Source organism: Crocuta crocuta, unplaced genomic scaffold (genome assembly GCF_008692635.1).
Source record: "Crocuta crocuta isolate KB4526 unplaced genomic scaffold, BGI_CrCroc_1.0 scaffold152, whole genome shotgun sequence".
Taxonomy (NCBI): Eukaryota; Metazoa; Chordata; class Mammalia; order Carnivora; family Hyaenidae; genus Crocuta; species Crocuta crocuta.
Genome location: NW_027528798.1, coordinates 2,170,247 through 2,195,639, shown reverse-complemented (window position 1 = coordinate 2,195,639; position 25,393 = coordinate 2,170,247). Strand labels below are relative to the sequence as shown.

At 38.6% G+C, this 25,393-nt stretch overlaps 1 protein-coding gene across 4 annotated transcripts in view; it reads left to right on the top strand.

Moving 5' to 3' along the window:
• CDH11 (cadherin 11) overlaps window positions 1–25,123 on the top strand; it is a 95,817-nt gene extending 70,694 nt beyond the window's left edge. For all 4 annotated transcript variants that reach the window (XM_077755510.1, XM_077755511.1, XM_077755513.1 and 1 more), the window contains 5 exons: window positions 3,619–3,755; window positions 4,201–4,334; window positions 4,567–4,684; window positions 19,731–19,982; window positions 22,239–25,123. In XM_077755510.1, coding sequence (XP_077611636.1) covers window positions 3,619–3,755; window positions 4,201–4,334; window positions 4,567–4,684; window positions 19,731–19,982; window positions 22,239–22,735 — 1,138 coding nt within the window. In that variant the 3' untranslated portion in view covers window positions 22,736–25,123. The remainder of the gene's footprint in view (window positions 1–3,618; window positions 3,756–4,200; window positions 4,335–4,566; window positions 4,685–19,730; window positions 19,983–22,238) is intronic.
• The last annotated feature ends 270 nt before the right edge of the window (window positions 25,124–25,393 follow it).

The following is a 25,393-nucleotide window of genomic DNA, read 5'->3' as shown; positions in this document are numbered from 1 at the left end:
GTTATTTAAACTAACTTCTCAGACACACTTTGAAGTTCTAACTACTTTAGGATGCAATAGATGGAAACAGTGGGCTCAAAGGAATGATGTGAATTTTGCAGTCACAGAGTCAATGAGTATTGAAGGCTGGATTTTAGTCCAGATCTATCTTTGGTCCATTTTGAGCTTCTTACTCTAGGCAAACAGCCACCAATGAGAAGATTTCCCAAGAAGGTTTGAGTGTGGTCTTCTCTGTATGGAGAAAGATATATTAGATAATGACTGAGGGTCTGTGTAACAACTCTTTTCTACTCAAAGATGTCTGTGGTGTGGATTTTAAATGAATTAGCCTTGGTTAGGTGCATTCGCAACGTTTTGGAAGAGCAATGACGTAAAAACACTTGGAGCAATTGCTCATTTCCTCTGTGCCTCGTGTCTCCAGGATCCACATCTGCGATTGGTTATTTGGGTCATGTTTTCAATGGTGGCTGTTCTGTGCATGTAGGCAATTTCCGTGTCTATAATTATCCAAAGATGCTCAGTACCGCCCTTGAACCAACCCCCCACCTTACCCACTCAGTTCCTGTTCCCCAAATAATTTATAGAACGTTCAAAGGGTTTTTTTTTTTTTGCAGTTTGCCTCCTGTCTGCAGTACCTTATTTCCTGATTGTTTATCTTCACCTGTACGGGAACTTGTGTCCTTGGACATGTGGGTAGGACACTTTAGTGTCAAACAGACTCTTAGCTGCATGGAAATTTTGTAGATCTTTCTTCACAGCATCAGACAAACTTGTCTTCACTGTTTCCTTTTGAGATAGTCTCTCTTCTTAGCTTCCTTGGCAGTAATCTGTTCCTGCCTCCAACAGCACCACTCTGGGGTCTTCACTGATGTTTGGTCCCTGTCCAGGCAGTGGGAGCTCCCCGAGATGCATCCTTTTGACCTGGATCTTTCTCTCAGTGTTCCCTCATTGAGAGCTTTCCTACCCATGCACGACTGAATTGAGTTAATGCTCCAGATTTTCTGCCTCAGGGCTGATCTCTCTCCCTGATTCTTCTCTGCACCTATTCTGCTATCTGCTGTGACTTTTCACACAATTGCCTTTTCCTTCCCTGGCTCGCTCACTTATTTAAGCTTATTTTTGAACTCATACTTATTGTGACATACTTAAAAAAAAACTGACTCCACCTTGATTCTGTGAAACTTGAGGTAGAGCTGATTTGTTAGTCTCTTAACATGGCAGCATATTCCTGGTGGAATTCTAATCTATCCTTTCTGCTAAGCTGACTTATTTTGTTTCTTAATGTCTTCCTCTCTCTGACATGACATTCAGGCTAGAAACTCTCTAGGATTCTCCCAGGCTCCCAAATATCAGCGGAGTTCTACTGGTGCTATCACAGTCTTGTGTTTGCTCGCTCATTCCTGTATCCTCATCACCTCATTCAGATCCTAACAATTTTCTGCCCTTCCTCCATTCTCTCTTGCTCAAACCATCTTGCCCACCCTACTTTATTAGTCACCCTAACAGCCTGATTCCATTTATTTGTTCCTCTGATCAAAAGCCTTCTATGATTTTTCACTGGCTATAGGATAAAGATCATATTCTGTAGATTGACATTTGAGAACTTCCATGATCTGTCCACAATGTGTGACAGCAGCAACAAGAACGGGGTGCCTGGGTGGCTCTTCTGAGAGAAGAAGAAACCTTCTGACTTGGTTTCAACTCAGGTCATGATCTTGAGGTTCGTGATTTCAGTCCCCACATTGGGGTCTGCACTGGCAGCACAGAGCCCAGTTGGGACTCTCTCTCTTTCTTTCTCTGACCCTCCCCTACCCATCCCCTCTCTCTCTCTCTCTAATACACTTAAAAAAAGAAAAGCAGCTATTATTTGTTGTACTGCTTACAGTATGCAAGGCACTAGGTTATATATCTTTATAATTTCATGTAATTCTTACAGATAAGCAAAGTTAGGCACTGTTAATATTCCAGTTTAAAAGATAAGTAAGCTGAGATTCAAAGAACTTAAGGCCTTTTCCAATGTCACCAAGCTTAGATGTATTGGAGCATGAACTTCTATCTAGGACTTTATAAAACCAAAATTCATGCCCTTTGCATCTAGAGAATAATGCTTTGAATTGTTAATTATCTTTCTCCCTGGGACTGTGACTTGTCATGTCAGCTAGAAAGTAAACTCCCTGGTGGCAAGGGGAAAAGAAATCTATTATTATTGCCTCCTTTTCACAGAAGGTTATCTGCGGAAGGCTCTGTTACTGAGCCTTTCCTGACATTTGCAAAGTGTATGTACATGGTTTATCTTCAGTTTCCTCCCTGGGGAAGAGGACTCATCATTCCATTCCCATACGGAGCTTCACAGTCTAATGACATCATAGATGAACTCATGAGTTTTATACCATGAAGTGCTCCTCCAAGAGTGGAACCTCTTTGTTGGAAGCAACATGATCTATAATTGGAAGATTTGAGTTCTCACGCTAGCTCCCCCAGAAACTAGGTAATAGGCCATCTGCAAATCCAATCATTTGTAAATGGAAGAGATTACACTCCGACATCCATGGTCTTTGCCACCTTTAATATATCTTGACTTTTATGACCCTCGATGAATGCCTTCAGGCAAAGATAGTCTGTAAACTTAGGCAATCACAGCTAAGCCCTCCAACAGAAGAAAACCACCCAATTATGAACCCAGTATGCTACCCAAGTTAACATAACCACCTTTGCTCTTCATTTTAGAGACTTATGGTGGAGTGAAAAGGAAAGGAGCTTTGGTGTTGAACAGGCTTATTAAAGCTAGCACTTTGGTGCTTCTGGGTATCCCTGGCAAGCAATTTTACCTTACTACACCCCGATAAAGGCCATTCTTCTTGCTCCATCTTCCACTTTGCCATAATTACAGTCCAAAAATATTCTGGAAGTTATTTTCTCTTTTGTTAGAAAAAAAATAAAGTTTTCTAAGTAGACAGGAGTAGTTAAAACCTTCTGGCTCTGCTATTAGGCATAGCCCATCATAAAAGTGTGAGGAGAATGCTCTACCAATGAATGACCAAACCTCCTTTGCATATTTCATCATGGACTTAAGACTCAAGCTACCTGAGAATCCCTAAAACCAAGTAAACTAAATATATTCACTCAAAATAGAGTTATCATTTTTCTTTAAATAAGGAGAAAGCTGATTTTTAGGACCATAAATGCTCCTTGATGATAAATTTAGGTAAACTTGAACCTATTCAATATTTTGTATGCAAAAATCTAGCAACAGTTTGATGCATTTGTGACTTTCTGAGTAGTTTGGGCAATCCCACTTCCCAAATGCAGTTTCATAAATATTCAGAGGGTGGGTGATTGTAGTAAATATGAAGAAATATGCAACATGTCATTACATTTCTCAATCAGATATGCTAAACGGCTCTTTCATTCATTGTACCGAATAAAGAATCCCAGTGTGGCAGAATGATTTCTATAAAAGATTCATGTATGAAGTTAAAAAGTAAATTTGATTAAAAAGGAAACCTAGTTGAAGCAATCCATTGAAAAAGTTATTTTAAATATAGCATGGAGAAAATATTCAAATATTAAGCTGCTCAGAATGTCTCCATCTAATTGCCTTATTTGCATTCTGCTTAGGTATTCCATCGATCGTCATACTGACCTCGACAGGTTTTTCACTATTAATCCAGAGGACGGTTTTATTAAAACCACAAAACCTTTGGACAGAGAGGAAACTGCCTGGCTCAACATATCCGTTTTTGCAGCAGAAATCCGTAAGTATTCTCCTAAGGGTTTTGATTCTACTTTACCAAGTTGTATTCCATCAGACTCTCTATATATTCTGGAAAATGACAGACAGCTAAGATAATATACATTTTTTAGTCTTAAGAATATTTTTTAGTCCTTAAAATTTATTCTTGGTCATTTATCGAAGAAGACATATAAACACATAGAGATATTTCATTTTCTCTGGCAGAACCAGGTATACAGATTTGGCAAGCAAGGTGATAGACCTCAGCAGCTTGACACTATAGCCATCACTCAGGGACTCTCTACTTTAGGCTGCCACTCAGTATTGTTTAGATCCAGAGCAGCAGAACTCTTAGAGCCAAGATTTGTGGGTACTTGTTTACATATAGACCAGTGGTTCTCAAACGTAATCACACATTGGTATATCATGGAGGGCTTGTATTTACTGTCTGAATTCTCTTCTTTCAGATAACCGGCATCAGGAAGCCAAAGTCCCAGTGGCCATTAGGGTCCTTGATGTCAACGATAATGCCCCCAAGTTTGCCGCCCCTTATGAAGGCTTTATCTGTGAGAGTGATCAGACCAAGCCACTTTCTAACCAGGTAATGATGCTTTCTCCTTTCCTGGCTATGAACAAGGCATTTGGAAACAGACTTTGGTCTTGAGAGCTTCACCTGAACATACCTCCCGCTGCCCAAGAGGGCTTCAGAGCCCTAGTTTAGTTCTGTAGCTGTGCTCTTGCTAAACCCAGGCTGCTTAGCCAGCCAGGAATTATTCAATAAATGATGTGCCAATGTCAGCATGATTTATTTATGGGCCACCTTTCTCTTTCAGCCAATTGTTACAATTAGTGCAGATGACAAGGATGACACAGCCAATGGACCAAGATTTATCTTCAGTCTACCCCCTGAAATCATTCACAACCCAAATTTCACAGTCAGAGACAACAGAGGTTCGTACCAAGGTTCCTATGCATTCAGAGAAGTAAAAATGGAGAATAAATGGCTTTTATATTGCAGAGCACAAGTGTTTTCCCTAATCTTAATAATGCCTCTCTGTTGAAGAACAAACAAGAAGTAATAATGCCACCTTTATTTTGAGACTTGTGGGCTCATTTGATGCATATGAATAAGTGAGTCAAATTTTATTTTACTCTTTTTATTGGCTTTGATATTCATGAAGCAGTGGGGAAACCAAGTGGGGAAGCTTACAGGGTCAATATGCAAACAACCTCATTTATCTTTTTTTAAGAGGTTGATAAACCCTTGGGGGGAGCATGGCTTTATGAATATTGATATCAAATAAAGCATTAAAAGAGATTAGTTCAACTTTGTAAGGCAATGTAATCTTTCAGCTGGCCTTCCCTTCCAAGCATGGTTTTAATGCAGTGTGGTTGGGTTCAGAGCTTGATACCTAAAGGTAGTTGCAGATTTATTGCCTGAAGGGCATGAACAGAGCATTGTTTGGCCACTGTAGACATGGTGAAATTTAATATCATGGCTACTTCTTATTTCATCAAAGAAGTTCTAGGCTTACAAATTATTTGAAGTAGTTATTTTTCTTGTATAGGCCCAAATGGATACAGTCCTTTGATAAAGTTGGTACCAAGCCAGGATCAGAAAATAAGTTTCTTGACTTCCGGGCAGGCTATGTTGGTCTGCAGCTGTTTCTAGAAACCTGTGACAATTCAGGTCTTTGAAATAGGAAGATGAATGCCATCATTTGACATAAAAATAGAAGGTGGTCCCCCTGAGCACACATACTTTCATAGCCACATGGAGCTAGAGTATAGATTGATTGCTTTCCCAGTGACTGAGATCAGGATTATAGGAGTTTACATTAACCTAATAGTATTATTGCTTTCCCCATATCTGTTAGCACTCATCAGTATCATAAATACCAGTAGCTATGTTCCAGACAATATGCCAAGACCCTTCCCACACTCTATCCATTTCATTCCCTCAACACACCATAGGTGAATGTTATTACTAGAATTTCTACTTGAAGATGAAGAAAATGAGACACAGAATCACATTAAGTAACTTGTTCAAAGTCAATGAGGCACACAGGAGTTAGACCTAGGTTTTAAACCCAGGTTCTACAGCCTTAACTACTGCCCCTACTGGGTTGAATATTAAAAGAAAGGACTTCCCCATGCTGCTTGGAGTTAAGGAGATATGATCTAGCATACTTCATTATTATTTCTCGAACAGATTTGAGCATTTAATTATGAACTTTTTAAATCAAACACATATCAAGTGGAACTGTGGAATAAAATGTCCTAGGTGCTATGATAGACTTTCTCTCCTGATGCTTTGCTTTCTGTAGTGGATGTGCTCTTGAGAGCCTGGGTGTGAAGAAAGTAATACAACAGACCTGTGTTTTAAGGGAACCCTTTGAAACAACCTGTCACTTACTTGGTAAATGAGTCCTATAATTTCAAAATAGAAATGGTACTTGGAACACTTTAATTTTATATTTCATCTAGGAATTGTCTTTTACTTTTTGGCTTTGGTTAATGGCACATATGAGTACCTTAAGCCCATTAAACAGATAATTCTGTAGAATGATATAGCTGAATCGTTCTTGACTGGGGTACACATGTCTAATATAGGAATTTCCTTTCGTAAACATGAATTCCTCCAAAGCAGGGAGACCCTCACGCATAGTGGGCATTCAATAAATGTTTACTACGCTGAATTGAGCAACATAGTGTACATAGTGTTTTCATACCACTTTCTAAGATATGTGTATACTTCATTTGAGTTTATGAGGATCCCTACTTCCACTCTTGGATTTCTCTTAATTCCCAAACTATTTTGTGATAGATTCATAGATTGCCACATTGCCATGAGCCTAGGCTTTTGCCAGTGTTATGGTGAAGGAGATACTTATTATAAAATATTTCAGCATGCATTTAGTTTTATCAAAATTGAAGTGATCGACTCAGTTGTCTGGAAAACACTGCTGTCTTACAACACATGTGTCTTACACACCTCCTGTTTTATGATCTGTTTACTCAAAAATTTGTGGTCATACTTTTATCTGTGTTGTCTTATAATCTCCGACTGACATTTGAAGCCTATCTCTTGGATGCAGGCCCAGCAACATCCCTGTATGGCTGGACATCTCCTGACCCAGCAGGTGTTTCTAGGCTTTTCTCACTGTGCCAACATCGCTTCCATCACCTACCTTGTCTTCTTTCATTTTATGTGTGCAATAATATTTAGTTGCCGTTAACCCTCTGAAAACATTATACTATTGCTCTCGAGGGAGTTATAAGCATTTTACTTTGTCACAGTACTTCGAGAATGCACTCAGTATTTTCAAAAAGATTATATTACCATGGACGAGTCAGCCCAGTGCATAGTCTATTTCCCCTGCCCTTTCCTGTAAGAAACTAATCCTATGCAGAGCTACCACTTTTCAGCAAATTGCTACTTTTTAAGAAAAATGACTTTATTAACTATGGCAAACAGTTAATGAAAACTCCTATGTTTAGAGCTATTACAAAACCTTAAAGCAAATACAGTCCTATAATTATCATTTAATAGAGTCTCTTTCTGCTAGCTCCTAAAAGTAATTACATATTGAAGTAATCCAAAAGGAGTAATCACATTCCACATCCTATTAATAGCCTACTGAGTTACCAAATTTCTCGGCTGAAACTGTTTTCCATAGAAAACATGAGATAATGGTTTAGATCATGCTGAGTAAAAGCATCAGGTTTCTTTCTCCTTGAGTGTTTACTTCCATTATGCCATGTAAATAATCAGGATTGTGTTTGCCTAAACTCAGCATAAGCATTACACATCTTTAGAAATAGGAGAAGAGAAGCCATCTTAATACATCCAAGCCTTTTATGTCATTTTCCCTTACTCCCGTCTGTAGCCGAGCTTCACAGGTGACTCAGCAGGCAGATCTAGAGTATGACACTGGATGACTCTTCAACATTTAAGTCCATCTTGGGCTGTTAATTTTGAGAATGGTACTGTTTGGGCAGATAGAGACTGATCTGTCCGCAGTTTTGAGATGCATTTACTTTGAAAATATCAGACTTACGGTTTCTTTTAAAACAAGAAATGTGTAATGGATGTGAATAGTGCAAAGAAAAAAAATACTGAGAATACCCCTTCCCATCTATCTGACTCTTCATTAATTTATACAATTTTGTCATGGCCATTATTTCACTTAATTCCTCCTACAGCCCCACAAAGTTAGTCCCAAGTATTTTTATCCCCATTTTCTAGATAATGAAGGAGATTGAGACATGAGGAGCTTCAGAGATTTGCCCAGGGCACACTGCCCATCAGTGAGGCAAAAAACAAGTTTGGGTATTTGAAGGGTCCCATCAAGTGTACACACTATACTATGAATGTAAAGGTCGTGTCTTTTCTAGATAATTCTTTTTTAAAAAAATCTGTGTTTACACTGGAGTCAAATAATCACAGTCTTCAGAAGAGGAAAAATCTGAAATTCAATGTATCAATCTAAGGTTCCAGGGGAAATTGTGAACGGGGAAAAACTGTACTTCATGTTTACAGACATAATGGTAGTAAAATATATTTGCAAAGAATTTTATAATTTCCTTCTACTACATAATTAACACATATTTTTTGCCAGAAAGTTAGAAAATACAAATAAGCAGGATCATTATTATAAGTAATAAAATAACTTGATAGTATACTATTCAGAAATAATCACTGCTATTTTTTTATCTGTCCAGACTNCAATAAGTTTATGTCAACATTTTCTTCTAAATATCTTCTTAACTTCTATAAAGATGTCTGATCTCAGTTAACCACTGTGTAAGTACATTTTCACACACCTTTGCCAAATATCTAAATACTACTTTAAATTTCTAGAGTGGAATTACTGGATCAAAAGCTTTTGATATTTAATTGACAAACTGCCCATCAGAAATATGTATACTATCAGAAATACTTATAATACCATTTGTAAAGTAGGTGGGGTCTCATTTTCTCACATTTAAGCCAACTCTAGATATTATTGCTCTTTTAAATCATTGGCAACTTGATAAGTGAAATACAATCACATTTTAAAATTTCAGTGCCTTTCATTACTAGTAAACCTAGGATTTTTTAAATAAGTATTGATCATTTCTTTCCTTTTCTTTTTCTTTTGTAAATTGGCTATTAATGTTCTTTGCCCATTTTTTTTTTTTTTTGAATTGCACATTCACCAATTTGCAATGGATTTGTAAAGTCTCTTCATCTTTTAATGTTATTGACCTTGGATCTATGATACAACTGCATAGATTTCCCAGTGCTTCAATGCCCTTTCGATTCTGATTGTGCTATGTTTGTAATTATAGATGTTGGACTTTTTGTACCAGGTTTTCCTGCTTAATGTTACCTTTAGCAACACTCTCCTCATCCAAAATTGATGTTAGTATTCACCTATCTTTTCTTTCTTATATATCTTGCTTCCCGTTTCAACCATTTATCCATGTGAAATAAATATACAACGTCCACTTGTTGGTCATTTCCTAAATATCACTAAAGAAATGATCGGTCTTTTCCACCTGCTTTGTCACACCGTGTTTTTTATCATCTATGTTACATAGTCTGGTTAACCCTCCCACAACACGGGTTTGAATGGCATGCATCCACTTACACATGGATTTTTTAAAAATAAATATAGTAGAGTACTGTAAATGTATCTTCTCTTCTTCATGATTTTCTCAGTAATACTGTCTTTTCTTCACCTTACTGTATTGTAGGAATACAATATATAATATAATATACAAATTATGGGTTAATTGACTGTTTATATTACCATTAAGACTTCTGGTCAACAGTAGGCTATAAGTAGTTAGGTTATGGGGAAGTTGAAAGTTATACGTGGATTTGTTACTGTGTTGGGGTTGGTGACCCTGTCTCCATGTTGTTCAAGGGTCTGCTTGTATTGGATTTTTTTGGATTTTCAATTCTTTTCATTCTGTTTACTCTCATACTGGTATTATAATTTACTATTGCATACACATCTATGTGAAAATCTGAAAGATGTTTCTCCACATTATTTTCATTTTATTCCTCTTAGTACTCTTAACTTTTGGTTTCTTTGTTCCTCCAGATAATCTTTAGAATTATTTTTCAGGTGCCTGATAAATGTTTTTGTGAATTTTATTGAGTTTTCCTTAAATTTATGGATTCATTTAAGAACTAACAGTTTTAAAATATTCTTTCCATCCAGAAGCATGATCTGACTTTCCATTGAATCAATTCTTTTTCTAATGCTGTCAGGAATGTTGTGTAGCCATCTTCTGTGTGTTTCTTATTAAGCTTATGGCTAGATACTTTATATTTTGGATGCTGTCATGAAGTGGATTTTTAAATTGTTTTTTAAGTGAAAAGTTTTAGTATAAACTTTGAGTATGTTAATGAATTTGTTTATTATTGGACATTGTTCTAAGGTGATAAAACTTCCCAGCTGATTTTCCTGGATTTTCTAAAGAGACAACTACATAAAAATTAAATAATGCAATTTGCTTTGTCTCTTTTTAATATTTGGTGGGCTTTTTTTTTTTTTGTCTATTTGCATAGATTTACACTTTAAGAATGTGTTAAATAACAGCAATGATAATAGCCATTTTTATTTTACTTCTTAAGAGTTTTTAGAGTTTCACCATTAAGCATAATATTGGTAGTAATATTAAAATAATATGTGTGTTGTGGGGTGTGTCTGTGTGTTTGTGTTTTAGGAAATTTCCTTTCCATTATTATTTTATTTAGAAAAAATGGATGTTCACTTTTTATCATATTTTTTGGATTCTAACCAGAGAAGAGTATTATTTTGTCCTTTGACCTAATGATTTGTTACAGGAATTAAATGGGAATATCCTAATATTGAACTTCATGTTTTTAATTTCCAAACCTCCTGTTCCAAACAGTGATCAGGTGATAAAATATAGAGGAAAGAGTAAGGGTTAGCGATTAAATGTTTGGCTTTACTCTTTATTGCTAGAAGGGGAGCAATCTTAACATGAATCCCTGAATATGTGACACACAATTAATCCTACTACTGTTTTAATTTTACAAACTGTCAATTATTATATCACTTCTAGCTCCTAGATCGAGCTGCTGTTTTGAGAGGGGGCAACAGTAAAATACCGAAAAGTGGGCACAACTGGAACATATCCCAGGCTCTGAGAACCTCTGAGTCGCATGCTCTCCAATAGGTCAGCTCAACTAAAGCTGGAAGCCTATCAGATCATAGTGTTTTTTAGCTATTGAAACATCTCTTAGTCATTTGAGCAACATAGGACAGTTTTAGGACCTTGCAATAAGTTCCTATTTAAACACCAACAAAAATACTCAGGATTTTCAAGTCAACAAATGAAAAGAGCAGCCTTTTTCACATTATGAAGCACCTTCCCTATTTCATTTGACCTTCTTCATCCTTAATGTTTCTTCCATATTTCAAGTCAGTCTGACTTCCAGTAAAAATCAGATAATTTAAGGGATTCCTGGGTTTCTCAGTCAGTTGAGTGTCTAACCATTGATTTCAGCTCAGGTCATGATCCGAGAGTCATGAGATGGAGCCCTATGTCAGGTTCTGCACTAAGCATGGAGTCTGCTTGAGATTCTCTCTCTCTCCCTATGCCCTTCTCCCCCAATCCAAGTCTCTCTCTTTAAAATAAAATAGAAAAAACTCTTTTAAAAAATGAGGTAATTTCATATTTCCCTGATTACAATCTCCTTCCATCTTCCATAATCACAAGAAAATGAGCTTCTCTGCTGGGAATGTACACACCTCCTACCTATCCCTCCTCTTTCAGTTGTCCCCATAAGTGAAGTCACTGAAGTGAAGCTTTGACAGATATTTCCAGCCCATCTTGGGTGCTTCGTCCTCTATGCTCAAGGAACACTGCAGTTGTTTTTCATATTTTCCTTATCTTGCATTCTAAACACTCATTTCCCCATCTTCTCCCACTAGAACATGAGCTCTGTGGGGACAGTGTCCCAGCACTTAAGAACAGTGGGTTGACCAATGCAAGGGTTCTCTCTCTCCTGCATTGAATCAGTGGCTGGGGAAACATGTGATGTGCTCAGAAATTTCAGGGATCTATTATTATTAGAGGAAAATGAGTATGTTATGGCATAAGCTTCAGGCTAAAAAAGACACCCACCTGAGGCTCCTGGGTGGCTCAATGGGTTAAGCATCTGTCTTCAGCCCAGGTCATGATCTCACAGTTCGTGGGTTCAAGCCCTGCGTCAGGGCTTTGTGCTGACCGCTCAGAGTCTGAAGCCTACTTCGGATTCTGTGTCTCCCTCTCTCTGCCCCTTCCCCAGCTCACACTCTGTGTCTCTCTCTCTCAAAAATAAGTAAACATTAAAAATCAATTTAAAAATACACCCACCTTTTAATGCCAGAATGTTCTGAGGAGTCAATATTGCATAGTCTACCTCTTGTTTCCATTCATTAATTAATGTTCCACAAAGTTATACTGGACATCCAGAGGTTGGATACAGGAAGAGATGATGTTGAAATGAACTTATTTTGCAGGTATATTATCTCAGATGGGCCAAGTTGCAGATCAAATGAGCTCTGATACCTGATGCATTCAGAGTGAAGTCTGACCTGCTAAAAAATGCAAAAACAAAACAAACAAAACCAAAAGAAAACAACAGAAAGTGTACGTTAAAAGCAGGTTTGGCTGAATAAATTGGAATAGCCAAGGATTCACCCTGATTAGATCAATTGGCAAACATTGTTTTTTCTCCCCCGCCCACTGTTTTGTTGGTTTTTGGTTTTGTTTTTTTTTTTTTTTTTGGTCTAAGCTTAGAAAATTTCTTTCTTCTTTTTTATGAGCAACATCAGATAGCATCCCAATATGCTTCTAGTTTTTTACTTTTATCATTTAAAGATAGCCAAATAGATTTCTATGGAGCTCTTTTCCCCTCATAATTGCTTCAATATGGAAGATGCTCTATTGGCAGATCAAAATGGCAGATGTCTTTTAACTCTCTGCCATTTTCACTGTGTAAATAATTATGTTCATTTTCTGCCTGAATTTCATTGCAGCAGTTTGTCCATTACAACACAGCTACTCTGGAAACTCACTCCTTCCCCAGCCCAACAGAAAAAAGATAGGTCATTTTGGTGGAACAGACATGTTATTCTTTCAGGGTTTCCTCTGGTCACTGGTTTAAGTAACTCCTGGGTAAGTCAGGCAGAGAAGGACAAATACCACATGTTTTCCCTCATATGTGAAACAGGAGAAACCTAACAGAGGACCATGGGGGAGGGGAAGGGAAAAATAGTTGAGAGAGGGAGTCAAACCATAAGAGACTCTTAAATACTGAGAACAAACTAAGGGTTGATGGGGGTGGGGGAGAGGGGAAAAGGGGTGATGGGCATGGAGGAGGGCACTTGTTGGGATGAGCACTGGGTGTTACATGGAAAGGAACTAGAAAATAAACTCTAAAAGAAAAAAAAAATTAAATAAATAACTCTGGGATTTCTCAACTCACTAAAAGACCCAAAATATTTTTGTCCCACTGAATTCCTTGGTAGTTTTCCTTATCTTAAACCAAGAAATACTTAGGCAATATGTTTCTTTTTTCCTCCCAAGGAGAAAATTCTCATACAAAAATGGAGAGAGAGTTAATATCAAGGGAAGTGGTCAATCATAACAATGAAACACCTATTAGTGCCAACCAACAGTGCACACTTAGATGTCTGATACATAGACAGTTACATATGTCTGATACATGACATAGACAGTTATCTCTACAATGTTATTGATTGCATTTCATATTTTGCCAGTCCCTCAGTATCAAAGGTGTTAATTAAAAGATCATGATGATCTCCTCCTAGAATATAGCTCTTTAATTCAGTTGGAAGACATTATAGCCATCAGAGTCTTGGGTCAAACAATTTTCTTCATTAATATGTATACAGAAGCTATTAAGGCCATCTTTGAGTATAAGTAATATCAACAATGTAAGTGCTCCAAACGTTAAAAGTATTAATTCAAATTTCTATTATTTCATTCCCTCAGATTGAAGATGGCAAATACATGGCATCAAAAATTTCAGTTAAGTTTTGAAAAATCACAAATCTAAATGAGCATTAAAAAACCTAAATAACTAGGGGTGCTTGGATGCCTTAGTCGGTAGAGCGTGTGACTCTTGACCTTTGGGTTGTGAGTTGGAGCCCCACATTGGGGATAGAATTTACTTAATAAATTTTTTAATCTAAATAATTAAACTTTCCAGCGATGTCTTTTGTAGCATATATAGTTGTAAAAATATTAAAGCTTAAAACTCCATTAAGACTTCTGAGACACATACTACATCTATGTAGATATAGATATAAACACACATATATTTCACATACATATGTATATATATTTTTTCCATTATCTCGATAGAACTATTGCCAGATTTCTAGGGAAAGTGGAGAGGGCCCAGAGGATTATTCTCCTAGTGACTGCATAACTAATTGTCTTCAAGTGTGTGGGAGCTTTTAAGTGGTAGATGGATCTGCTTTGTCTCAGATTTAAGCAAAGGTAGAGTCAGTAGGTTTGGGTTAGAAGTGAACAAAGTAAGAGCAAGGTTTGTCTTCAATTCTCCAAGTGCTTTATAGTCTCGAGAGAGAGGACTTCATCTGATCAGGTTGAACAATGACAGAAGGACAGAGGAAACAGAGTGGCCAAGAAAGGGCATCTTAAGAGCTTTAGCAAAGCTGCTGAGGTGACTAATTCCCTCGCTTTAGCTCAAACCTTTCTCCTGACATTCTGGTGAGACCACAGTGTACTAATTCTGTGCTACAAGTTTTAAACATACAGGGTCTATGCCTTATGCTGCCCATTTGTTCTGCTTCCAGTGTTTGGTGTGGGGTTTTTTGTTTGTTTGTTTTGTTGTTGTTGTTTTTTGGCTAATACAAGATTACAGCCAATGTGATCTATCTATCAAGGACTGGTTACCCATCATAGTTTCCCCTTTTAATGTCAGTTGTATGTATGTCTCCAATGGTCTATATCATCATCATAACCTTTATGTTTGCATCCCCAAACTGGCACCATGGAGACCATCATCAGGTCTCTTTACATTTTGTTAGTGTAATGACAAAGTGTGCAGGTAAAAATGGCATGTAATTAGGAATCCAGGTTGTAGACATAAAAGTTTGAAATCTGAATTTATTTTCCAGTAATAGAAACACTACAACTTGTGCATGACATATGCTAGTAATTAATGACCCTATTTGCAAGGTTTTGCCTAAGTGGGGGGAAAATGAAACTGGTTACATGACTGTGGCCAGGAATAAGAACACTGGTGTCAGGATGAAAAAGTGACCTGCTAGAAAAACATTTTCTTACCATGGGAAATGTGTTGCCTAGGACTGAGGAGCGTGAACTATTTTCTTACTTTTGGATGATGAGCTCTTCTGTGTAGACCCTTGCATTCCAAGCTGCAATGACATTTCCAGGAATTCACTTTCCTCTGTCTGCCAATAAGTTTCTCTTCTTCATTAGTTTATAGCTCAAAGAGGATCGCTTCCAGGAAAGAATTAATATTTACTGAGCATCTCCAAAAGTCTGTCGTTGTGCTAAGTACCTTTATGAATGGAATCTTTTTAACATTTAAAATTATTAGTTTCCTGGGTGAGAATATAGAAACTCGGGACATTTACTTAAGACAACTGAAGTCAGGCAATTAATATGTAAACAGTTCAAGATTCAAACTCAGGCCTGTTTGACCCCGAAAACTGAGAGATTTGCTTTTGGAAGCTTTATAAAGGAAAAGGATCTGAGAAATCTCTTGACGGAAATTTAAACATTGATAACATTTGCCTTTTTCTGCCTCATCTTATTAACCATGGAGCCAATTTGGCACTTTCCTGAAAAGAGGCTCATGGAGCCTCTTTTATCCATGGGTCACCTATAAACCTTAGGAATATGTATGTCCAAAGTGAAGGGACCCTCTCAAGAATAAATAAGCAGTGATTTCCAATGAAAATGCGTTGGATGAAAGAGAATTCATAAAACTTAGAATGTAAAGTTGATTTTCAATATGACAAGTTTTTGTCATTGTAGCTAGTTTGTTTCTTTTTCAGTTTGTTTTCCTAGACTTGTTTTCATGAAATTCCTGCCCATAGTGATGGCTCTTTTTATTAGCAGAAGATCAGTGATCAGAGTGGACCACAAGAAAGACCATCAGGGGACATAGTACTGACTCCTCTAAAATGGCCATCCCAAAAGAAAGCTCACTCTCCCATTGGTATAGGGGCCACTTGGATCTACAGGAGAACTATTTTATTCATTCAAACATCGTTGAGCCCTAGGTGCCAAGCCAGGCTGGTTACACATGTTTCTGGTCTCCTATAGCTACCCTTATCCAGTTCACCAGCACTGGAAGATATCAATAATGGGTGTTAAATTTTCTGGTAGACGGATTCCCTGAGCTGTGGAATAACTGTAGCTTTTATTATGTTATTTGATTCCAGGAACAAATATCAACTTGATATCAACCAGTGTTCTCATTTTAAAGATAAATAAGTGAGGCTCTAGACAGGAAAAATGATTTATTGTAAAGCATGTAATTACTGTATGCCCATGAAGAGAATTTGAGTCCATTTCTTTCCCACCTCTTAAACTAATCTTAAAGTTCATATGTAGGAACATGTTTGGCTAGAAGAACTTGTGAAAAAGTTCTCGAGATTCCCAGGACACCTGTGTGTTTCAGTCGGTTAAGTGTCCCACTCTTGATTTTGGCTCAGGTCATGATCTCACAGTTCATGAGTTTAAGCGCCATGTTGGGATCCACACGGACAATGCAGAGCTTGCTTGGGATTCTCCCTCACTCTTTCTTACTACCCCTACACTCCCTCCCCCAACCTCTCTCTCTCTCTCACCCTCTCTCTGCCTCCTCTTTCTCTGTCAATATAAATAAATAAACATTAAAAAGTTCTCAAGATTCTACTGGTCCATCACTTTGGAGATTGTGAATGAGTTGGTCAGCTGGGTACTTTGGTTAGCTTTTCTGTCACAGTTTCAGTATGCCTAAGGGGACTCACTTGTTCAGAATATGAAACATCCCACATTTCCAGGCTCATGTCCTGCTCAGCTCCATGTTTTCCTTTAGTGTTTGATTTTCATTTACAATCATGTGTAAGCCAGCATGCTGTGATCTGGAGACACTCTTTGGTGGATGGCCCATTGAAGAACAGATTTAAAATTATGCCTTCCACGGGTTTACAAACAGCCTCCAAAACAACACCCTGGGTGACAAGATGTGACCCAACAGATAATCTAAGTAAATGATCTTTTGGGGATATTGCGAGTATCAGAGAAGCATATTTGGCCAAACAATTTAATTAATATGCTTTCTGTCTTAGATTTTTTATTTTTTATTTTATTCATAGTGGCATTAGTGACATTTCAGATCATTAAAATGGGGTAGATGCTGTCACTTTTAATTTGTAAAAATCTTATTTGAATTCAAAAAATGTATGAGAAGGGAAAGAAATAGTATGTTTTGAAATAAATTATTTATATGTGAATTTTTTTGTAATCCTTAAGCAGAGAAACAGGGTATAGGCTGGAACAGGAGAGAACAGTAGGGAAACAGAATTTTCAGTTAACAGTGTTTTGGGCTAGTTTATTTTTATTTTTTCATGATTTTCCATAGTATGTAGAGATTTTCTTCCAGTGATAAAAGCAATATATGGCAGTCATACTAAATTCAGAAAATATAGAAATGAAGGCTCGCTGTTCTGCCTTGTTTTGTTTGAGATGCTGGCAACAAAGGACAGAGACTTTTCGTGATATGGCTCACTAAAAATCAGTGCAGGCACACAGCTCCCTTCTGCAACACTCAGAATATCTGCTCAGCCCTAAGTCAGACTGAATCTTTTATATTTAATAAATTTTGTCTCTCAGAAACTGTATTACATTTCCTTTCACCTAAAATATATCAATTTAATTTTGAGATTCTAAGATATTTTTTCATGTGACAAAGTTAGTTCTTGGTACTGTCGATCCATTCAAACCTGCTAGCTTTTGGGCCATCAGTTGCCCATAACATTCATATTGCTATGTTATTGATTCTAAACTCACATACAGAGCCAGGCCATACTGTGTGTGTGTGTGTGTGTGTGTGTAATTTGATAGAACATATTTAAAATTTCACCTGTTTTGTAATTACCAGTATTTTCCACCCAGAGCATACAGCCTGCAGGGGCACCTGAGTGGTTCAGTCAGTTAAGCAACCAGCAGTTGGTTTGGGGTGCCTGGGTGTCTCAGTCAGTTGAGTGTCCAACTTCGGCTTCGGTCATTATCTCATAGTTCACAAATTTGAGCCCCACATCGGGCTGTGCTAACAGCTCAGAGCCTGAAGCCTATTTCATAATCTCTGTCTCCCTCTCTCTCTGCCCCTCCCCCACTCACTCTCACTTTTTCTCTTGCTCCCTCTCTGAAAAATAAATAAACATTAAAAATTATTTAACATCCAGACTGGAAAAAAATGTTGGCTGGTATAGATATGCTGAAAACATGATGAGGAAGTAGCTGGGGGCACAGGTTACAAAAGATTGAAAAATATATAGATGCTGACATCTGAAGTTTTGGTTAAACCTTTCTCAGAACACAGTCATGCCATTTGTTCAAAAAATATTTCTTAAATGTTTATTGTGTGCCCATTCCTGGAAAGAGAGATGAATGAGATGAAGTCCCCTATTCTTAGAAGTTCACAGTCTAGGTGAGGTCAAAGTGGTTATGTTAACAAATAATAACAGAATAGTGGGGTACCAATTTCTATAAAAATAGATAGTGTTGGATACCTGGGTTATTGATCATTTGGTTAGGCGTTTGACTCTTGATTTCAGCTCAGGTCATGATCCCAGGGTCGTGGGAGAGAGCCCTGTCTTGGGTTCCACGCTGAGCATGGAGTCTGCTTAGAATTCTTCCCACTTCTCTCTCTCTCCCTCTCTTGCTTGAGTGCATGCTCTCTCTTTCTCTCTCTCTCAAAAAAAAAAAAAAAAAAAAAAAGAATACACAGTGTTATGGATCACAAAGGAGACATTAGGAGGGGTCTGGAAAGACCTCCCCAAAATGGTGACTTTGGGTTCAGCTTTGAGGCTTGAGGAGTTTGCCTGCCATGCTAACAGGAACAGCTTCCTGGGCAATAGAACGGTGGGTAAAAAGGCATGTGGGAAGTGCAGTGTGCTTGGGAAAGAGATGACAGGTCTGCATGTCAGGCTGAGCCGACACATGTGGAACAGAAGGATATGACCCTGGAAGGCTAAGAAAGTCTTAAGAATAGGGAAGAATCTAGTGGTTTACTGTGTAGGGGTGGGGCTATGCTGTGTGGACAGCAGAGAGAACTTGGAATTATTTTAAGCAGGAGGCATGACATGTTCAACTAGGTGGTGGATGATGCTTGAATTTCAAAGAGACTATATACCTGCTATGGGGTTTTTGTAAAATATTTCCACTTTAAAGATGTTTTCCTTTACAACTCATGAGTGGGCCCACAGTTTGGGCAAGGATTGAGTGTGAACTGGAAATGTCTTAAAACAAACACAAAAACAAAAACAGAAAAACAAAACTGGCCAAAGGCTTGTCATGAAGTAGGAAAGTACAAACATGAAAAAGAAGATTTTTCTGTTTGTTTCTTCTCACACCCACCTATACATTTAATTATCTTCTACAGTTACATAGAGTATGTGGTCCAAGCCCACACTTTCTTGTGGTATCGATGAAAGGCAATACCCAATCAGAAAACAGTGTGCTTAGCTTGCCTGTGTGGGGACATCTGTATCTATCCCATAAAAAAAGAGCCAATTTCTGAGCTTGGATTCAAAATATGGAGACATTATTCTGCAAGGCCAGATGACTGGGGCTTCTACAGACATCTAGATTAAGGATTCTGGCCGTTGACCCTGATGACGAGAAGTTCACTCTCACATCTGCCAAGCTGACTGCACAAATATTTACGCTGTGATTCCAACGGTCTCCTTTCCCCCAACAGATAGCACCGCAGGGGTGTATGCCCGGCGCGGAGGCTTCAGTCGGCAGAAGCAGGATCTGTACCTCCTGCCCATTGTAATCAGCGATGGCGGAATCCCGCCCATGAGCAGCACCAACACCCTCACCATCAAGGTCTGTGGGTGTGACGTGCACGGCGCGCTGCTGTCCTGCAATGCCGAGGCCTACATCCTGAACGCTGGTCTGAGCACGGGGGCGCTCATCGCCATCCTGGCCTGCATCGTCATTCTCCTCGGTAAGGAGACTCTGCTGTCACCTGCAGGAAGGGTTTTGCAACCAGATGTGCATCCTGGAAACAACTCTATTTCTGGACTGCAGGCTGGTTACCAGAACTGTGCCATGTACTGTGGCTACAATTTGAGACAAGACAGAGGAGGTGCCTGCTCTGGTGCATTTGATAGTTGGGTGGGGGGCACCTTAAGCGTTTTGAGCAGGTTTAGGGAAGGGTTCTGGTGAGTGAATTGGCATGAACTGCAGGACAGCACAGCAGCAACCACCTGGGGGTGCTGCAGGGGACATCTGAGAAGGTTTTGCCAAAGAGGAATTCAGGCAGAGGCCTGGTATATGAACAGCAGTTTGCCTTGGAAGTGGAAAGAGAAGAGTTAGGGACAGAATGAATAATCATGAGGCCACACACATTATCTGAGGGATTAAGAAAATGGATGAGGTTGGCCTGGCCAAGCTGAATCTTGACTCCTCCTCTGATTATCTGGGAGCAAGGCTCAGTTTATGCAGACCCCTGGCCTTTCCTGAACTTGCAGGCTGAGTTAGCTGCCCCACTTCTGCACTTTCATCTCCTCTCTGGTTTACTCTGTAAGAAGAGCAGTGTGCTCATGCTAATAACATTTACCATTGGTGGGCTTCAGGAAAATGACATCACGTGGAAGACAAATTGGGATTCAAACCCAAGATGTCTGATGCCAAATTTATGCTTGTTCCATGATGTTTAATTCTACACTAAATGAGTTTAGGGGACCCAGCCGCACAGGGGAGAGCCAATCAGTTCAGGTCAACATAGAGTTCTTGAGAATTATCTGGGTACCCGGTCCTGTGTTCAGCCCTGGGGGATAAAGAGAAAAATCAGACATCATCTTTGTCCTTGACAGTTCATAGCCTATCAGGGAAAATGTGAGTGAACAGATAAATTAGAGGCATGCGGTGAGTGCCATGATAGGGACATCGGTAAAACGTGGTGGGGATACAGAGCAGCAATTGCCTCACATTGACTGAGAAGGTCAGGGACATCTTCCTAGAGGATGTGATATAATTGTTGGAGGCTGAAGAATTTTCCAGATGGTGAGAGAGACTGGGATGGATAGATGTTCCGAGCAAAGGGAACAGAATGCAAAAGAGCTCTAGGAAATTCATAGTCTGAGGAGGGGGAGCCAGATATACAAACCATGGTATAAGTTATGATGACAGAAGAACAGGCCAGGTGGGTGGTAGAGTGCATGCCAAGAGCCCTGTCTGGTGTCAGAATGAGATGCCAAGACGGGTTTCCATGAGAAAAGAGAGATAAGAATCAGCCAAGCATAGGAAGTGGAGAGGAGTGGTCGGGGTGAAGGTGATGTCAAGAACAAAGAATAGGGGAGGGACACTGCTTGGTGAGCGCTGGGAGCCTCAGTCTGCACAAGCGCAAACCCTCAGCCCCTCATCTCCCAGTGATGGTGGACCCACTGGGGCTCCCAGACCACCTGCCCGATTCAGCCACAAGCATTTTCTTTAGTTTAGCCACGGGTGTGGCAGAGTGCTCTTCTGGAATACTCTGGAAACATCTTGTGGGGAGGCTAGGTTGCCTGATCATAGGAGAATCGCCTCTCTCAGGGAGGAGATGGAGCTGCTTCCTCTGGGTTTCAGCTGATGCTACTTCCCTATGTGCAAATAAAGAGATCTGTCTCCTGAGGGGTCATTACAAATGTCCCCTCTTCTATATGGTGGTCTGAAGAGAATCCAGCCACATTTATGGTAAGATTTCTTACTGAGGTAGAGTAGGATCACTGTGCATCCTCCCAGCCCCCACCTCGCTGGGCAGGAGCTAGCATCACCTCTTATAGAAGGTAGGACCTGAGGTCTCTGAACGTCCTCATTCATAAACTGTGGGGAGACAGCTGTCTTCCTTTGGAAGAAGAAACCTACATAAGCCATTTTTAAGATGCTGCAGACCAATATATTTAGAATCTTCCCAATTCTTAGGAAGATGACTTCAAATAGTGTCAGATTCATTTGTAAAATGCTCAAAATAGTTCCAACTTGCCAGTTTGTTTTGATATCATATTTTCCTGGCGGCATTTTGCAGAGGAAGAGGCAGGTGGAGGACAGTTTTACACATCCTTGGGGATTCCAGGTAAAGCTCTCATTTCATAGACTGATAGACTGGTTCCTATTCTGAAGCGTGGACACGCCATGGCTTACAGTTAAGCCTGGTGGGGGTGGGAAGGATCCAGGAATACTGGGTTTGACTTGTGCTTACTTTCTTGCTCTTTCCCTGTAGTCATTGTAGTGTTGTTTGTGACCCTGAGAAGACAAAAGAAAGAACCACTCATTGTCTTTGAGGAAGAAGATGTCCGTGAGAACATCATTACCTATGATGATGAAGGCGGCGGGGAAGAAGACACAGAAGCCTTTGATATTGCCACCCTCCAGAATCCTGATGGGATCAATGGATTTATCCCTCGCAAAGACATAAAACCCGAGTATCAGTACATGCCTAGGCCTGGGCTCCGGCCAGCACCCAACAGTGTGGATGTCGATGACTTCATCAACACGAGAATACAGGAGGCAGATAATGACCCAACTGCCCCTCCTTATGATTCCATCCAAATCTATGGTTACGAAGGCAGGGGCTCAGTGGCCGGGTCCCTGAGCTCCTTAGAGTCTGCCACCACAGATTCAGACTTGGACTATGACTACCTACAGAACTGGGGACCTCGTTTTAAGAAATTAGCAGACTTGTATGGTTCCAAAGACACTTTTGATGACGACTCTTAACAATAACGATACAAATTTGGCCTTAAGAACTGTGTCTGGCATTCTGAAGAATCTAGAAGATATGTAAACAGGTATTTTTTTAAATCAAGGAAAGGCTCATTTAAAACAAGCAAAGTTTTACAGAGAGGATACATTTAATAAAACTGCAAGGACATCAAAGTGGTAAATACTGTGAAGTACCTTTTCTCGCAAAAAGGCAAATATTGAAGTTGTTTATCAACTTCGCTAGAGAAAAAAAACCACTTGGCATACAAAATATTTAAGTGAAGGAGAAGTCTCATGGTGAACTTACAATGAAGGGAGATCGTTTATGTGTTATGAACATCTAAGTCTTTCTTTCTTCTTTTGTTTTTATTTGTCAAAGAAGCTTCCAGAAAATTAGAAAGAACAACAGTTCTGAGCTGTAATTCCGCCTTAAACTATGGACACTCTATATGTAGTGCATTTTTAAACTTGAAATATATAATATTCAGCCAGCTTAAACCCATACAATGTATGTACAATACAATGTACAATTATGTCTCTTGAGCATCAATCTTGTTACTGCTGATTCTTGTAAATCTTTTTGCTTCTACTTTCATCTTAAACTAATACGTGCCAGATATAACTGTCTTGTTTCAGTGAGAGGCGCCCTATTTCTATGTCATTTTTAATGTATCTATTTGTACAATTTTAAAGTTCTTATTTTAGTATACATACAAATATCAGTATTCTGACATGTAAGAAATGTTACGGCATCACACTTATATTTTATGAACATTGTACTGTTGCTTTAATATGAGCTTCAATATAAGAAGCAACTTTGAAATAAAAACAGATTCTTTTTTAATTCTGGGTTTCATTCTTAACATTGAAACATTTAAGTACTTCTAATGACCCATTTATATTTCTAATTTAAGATAATTGTGATCTTTTAATAACCCTATTTATGAGATGATGTAGTCTGCTGCTTTTATTGTTTATTTAAAATCAAATATGTTTTTCAAATGTTTTTTTTCCCAGACAAGATTCTGTAACATCATGTAAAGCTTTCTTGTACATTCTCACGGTTAGCTTCCTGGCTTCTCTTTGCACACATCTTCTGAAAAAGAAGGATGCAAAAGATCTAGGTCAGTGTCTGATTTTGCAATACTTGTTATATAATAGGCATTTATCTTGTATATCAGTAATTCAGTGGTTATGAGAGATGAATCCATGAGGAAATGAAATGAACAGACCTCTAAAGTTCCAAGATATAGATTTTATGCCCCATACCGAGCATTTGGGGGTTGGGAGAGGGAAGGGTCAAAAATCTAAATCTGCCACATGTAGTTATCAGATATCCCATGTTATTCTATTTTTCCCTACTTTGATCTTGCCAGGCTCTCGTATGACTCTGACAGTTGAAACTGCTTCTATTTTCCTCCTATGAATTTCACTCCTCTTAAAATAATGTGGCATTTTAAATTTTGATAAAAGGAAGAGCAATTCATTTCTAAACCTTAAAATATGCTTTGGGCAATAAGCTCAGAATGAGGGCAGGGACCCTGGTGGATTCTGAGGGTCAATGCCAGTATGCCTACTGTCTCTGGAAGTCCCATCTGGCTGCCTGGGGATTGGGACTTCTGTGGAGGACACTACACCTGTTGGGTTGGGCCAAAGGTCAAAATGTAGCAATACTCGGGGAAAGACCACACAAAGTTATGCTACAAGTGTTTTCCCTCTTTCCCCTTAGACACAGGGCACATGCTTTCTCTTGGATTGCAGACAATTTTTAGATTATCTTTTTCTTTTTTTTACTTTGTTGTGGAATTTTGTTTCAAGCATTTCTTGATATCCTGCTACATACTGTTTTTATGACTCAGTCAAAATGCATAAAAAGAAATGTTTTTATGAAGTGCTCACTTTGATTTTACTTTGCATTTAAATCAAATTGTCTGAACACTTCAGTGGAATAAATTCTGTGGACAATGTCACTTTGGAATCTTTCATTTCAATGAAGGATTGCACATTCTCAATACTTCCATAATTGCATTTTATGTCCATTTTTTTTATATAGTTTTTGTAATCCAAAGAATATTTTGCTAGATTTGCACAGATCTCCAGTTGAATTTGAAATAAAGAAATAATTCAAAAGGAATATGAATAGCACTTAAACAAGAATACAGCTGTAAGTAACCCCATCACCACGGAGGATCCTTTTTGTCTAGGAATGTATTTAGATTAGATGTGACAACTACATTTTTAGATTTTTATGTTTGTTTTAAAAAAAAAAGGCTGTCTAATTTTCAATAGTTAAAATACTTGTTTTTCTTTTTTTTTTCTTTTTATCTCCTCTTTTTTTTTACTTTAAGCCTCTGTTATTTGTAGAACCCTCTTAGAAGCTTGGAAATAAAATGTCTTTCCTGACTAGTGGAGTCCTCTTTCATTTGGAACATATTGCCTTAAAAGCAATCTTAGTTTAAGTGGTTCTTCCTTATTTCGATATAAAGTAATCAGTGCTTTATGACATCGATTCATCTAAAGAAGGAACACTGTTCTGTTCTCCTTGTACTTGAGGAGTGGGCATTGTTTACAATTGTCACTCATTCGTCAAAATCTTATTTGATAGACCCGGCTAGTGACCGCAGGATGCACAATGCATCTTGCTATCTTCCTTTGACATCTTTTGGTCTTCCC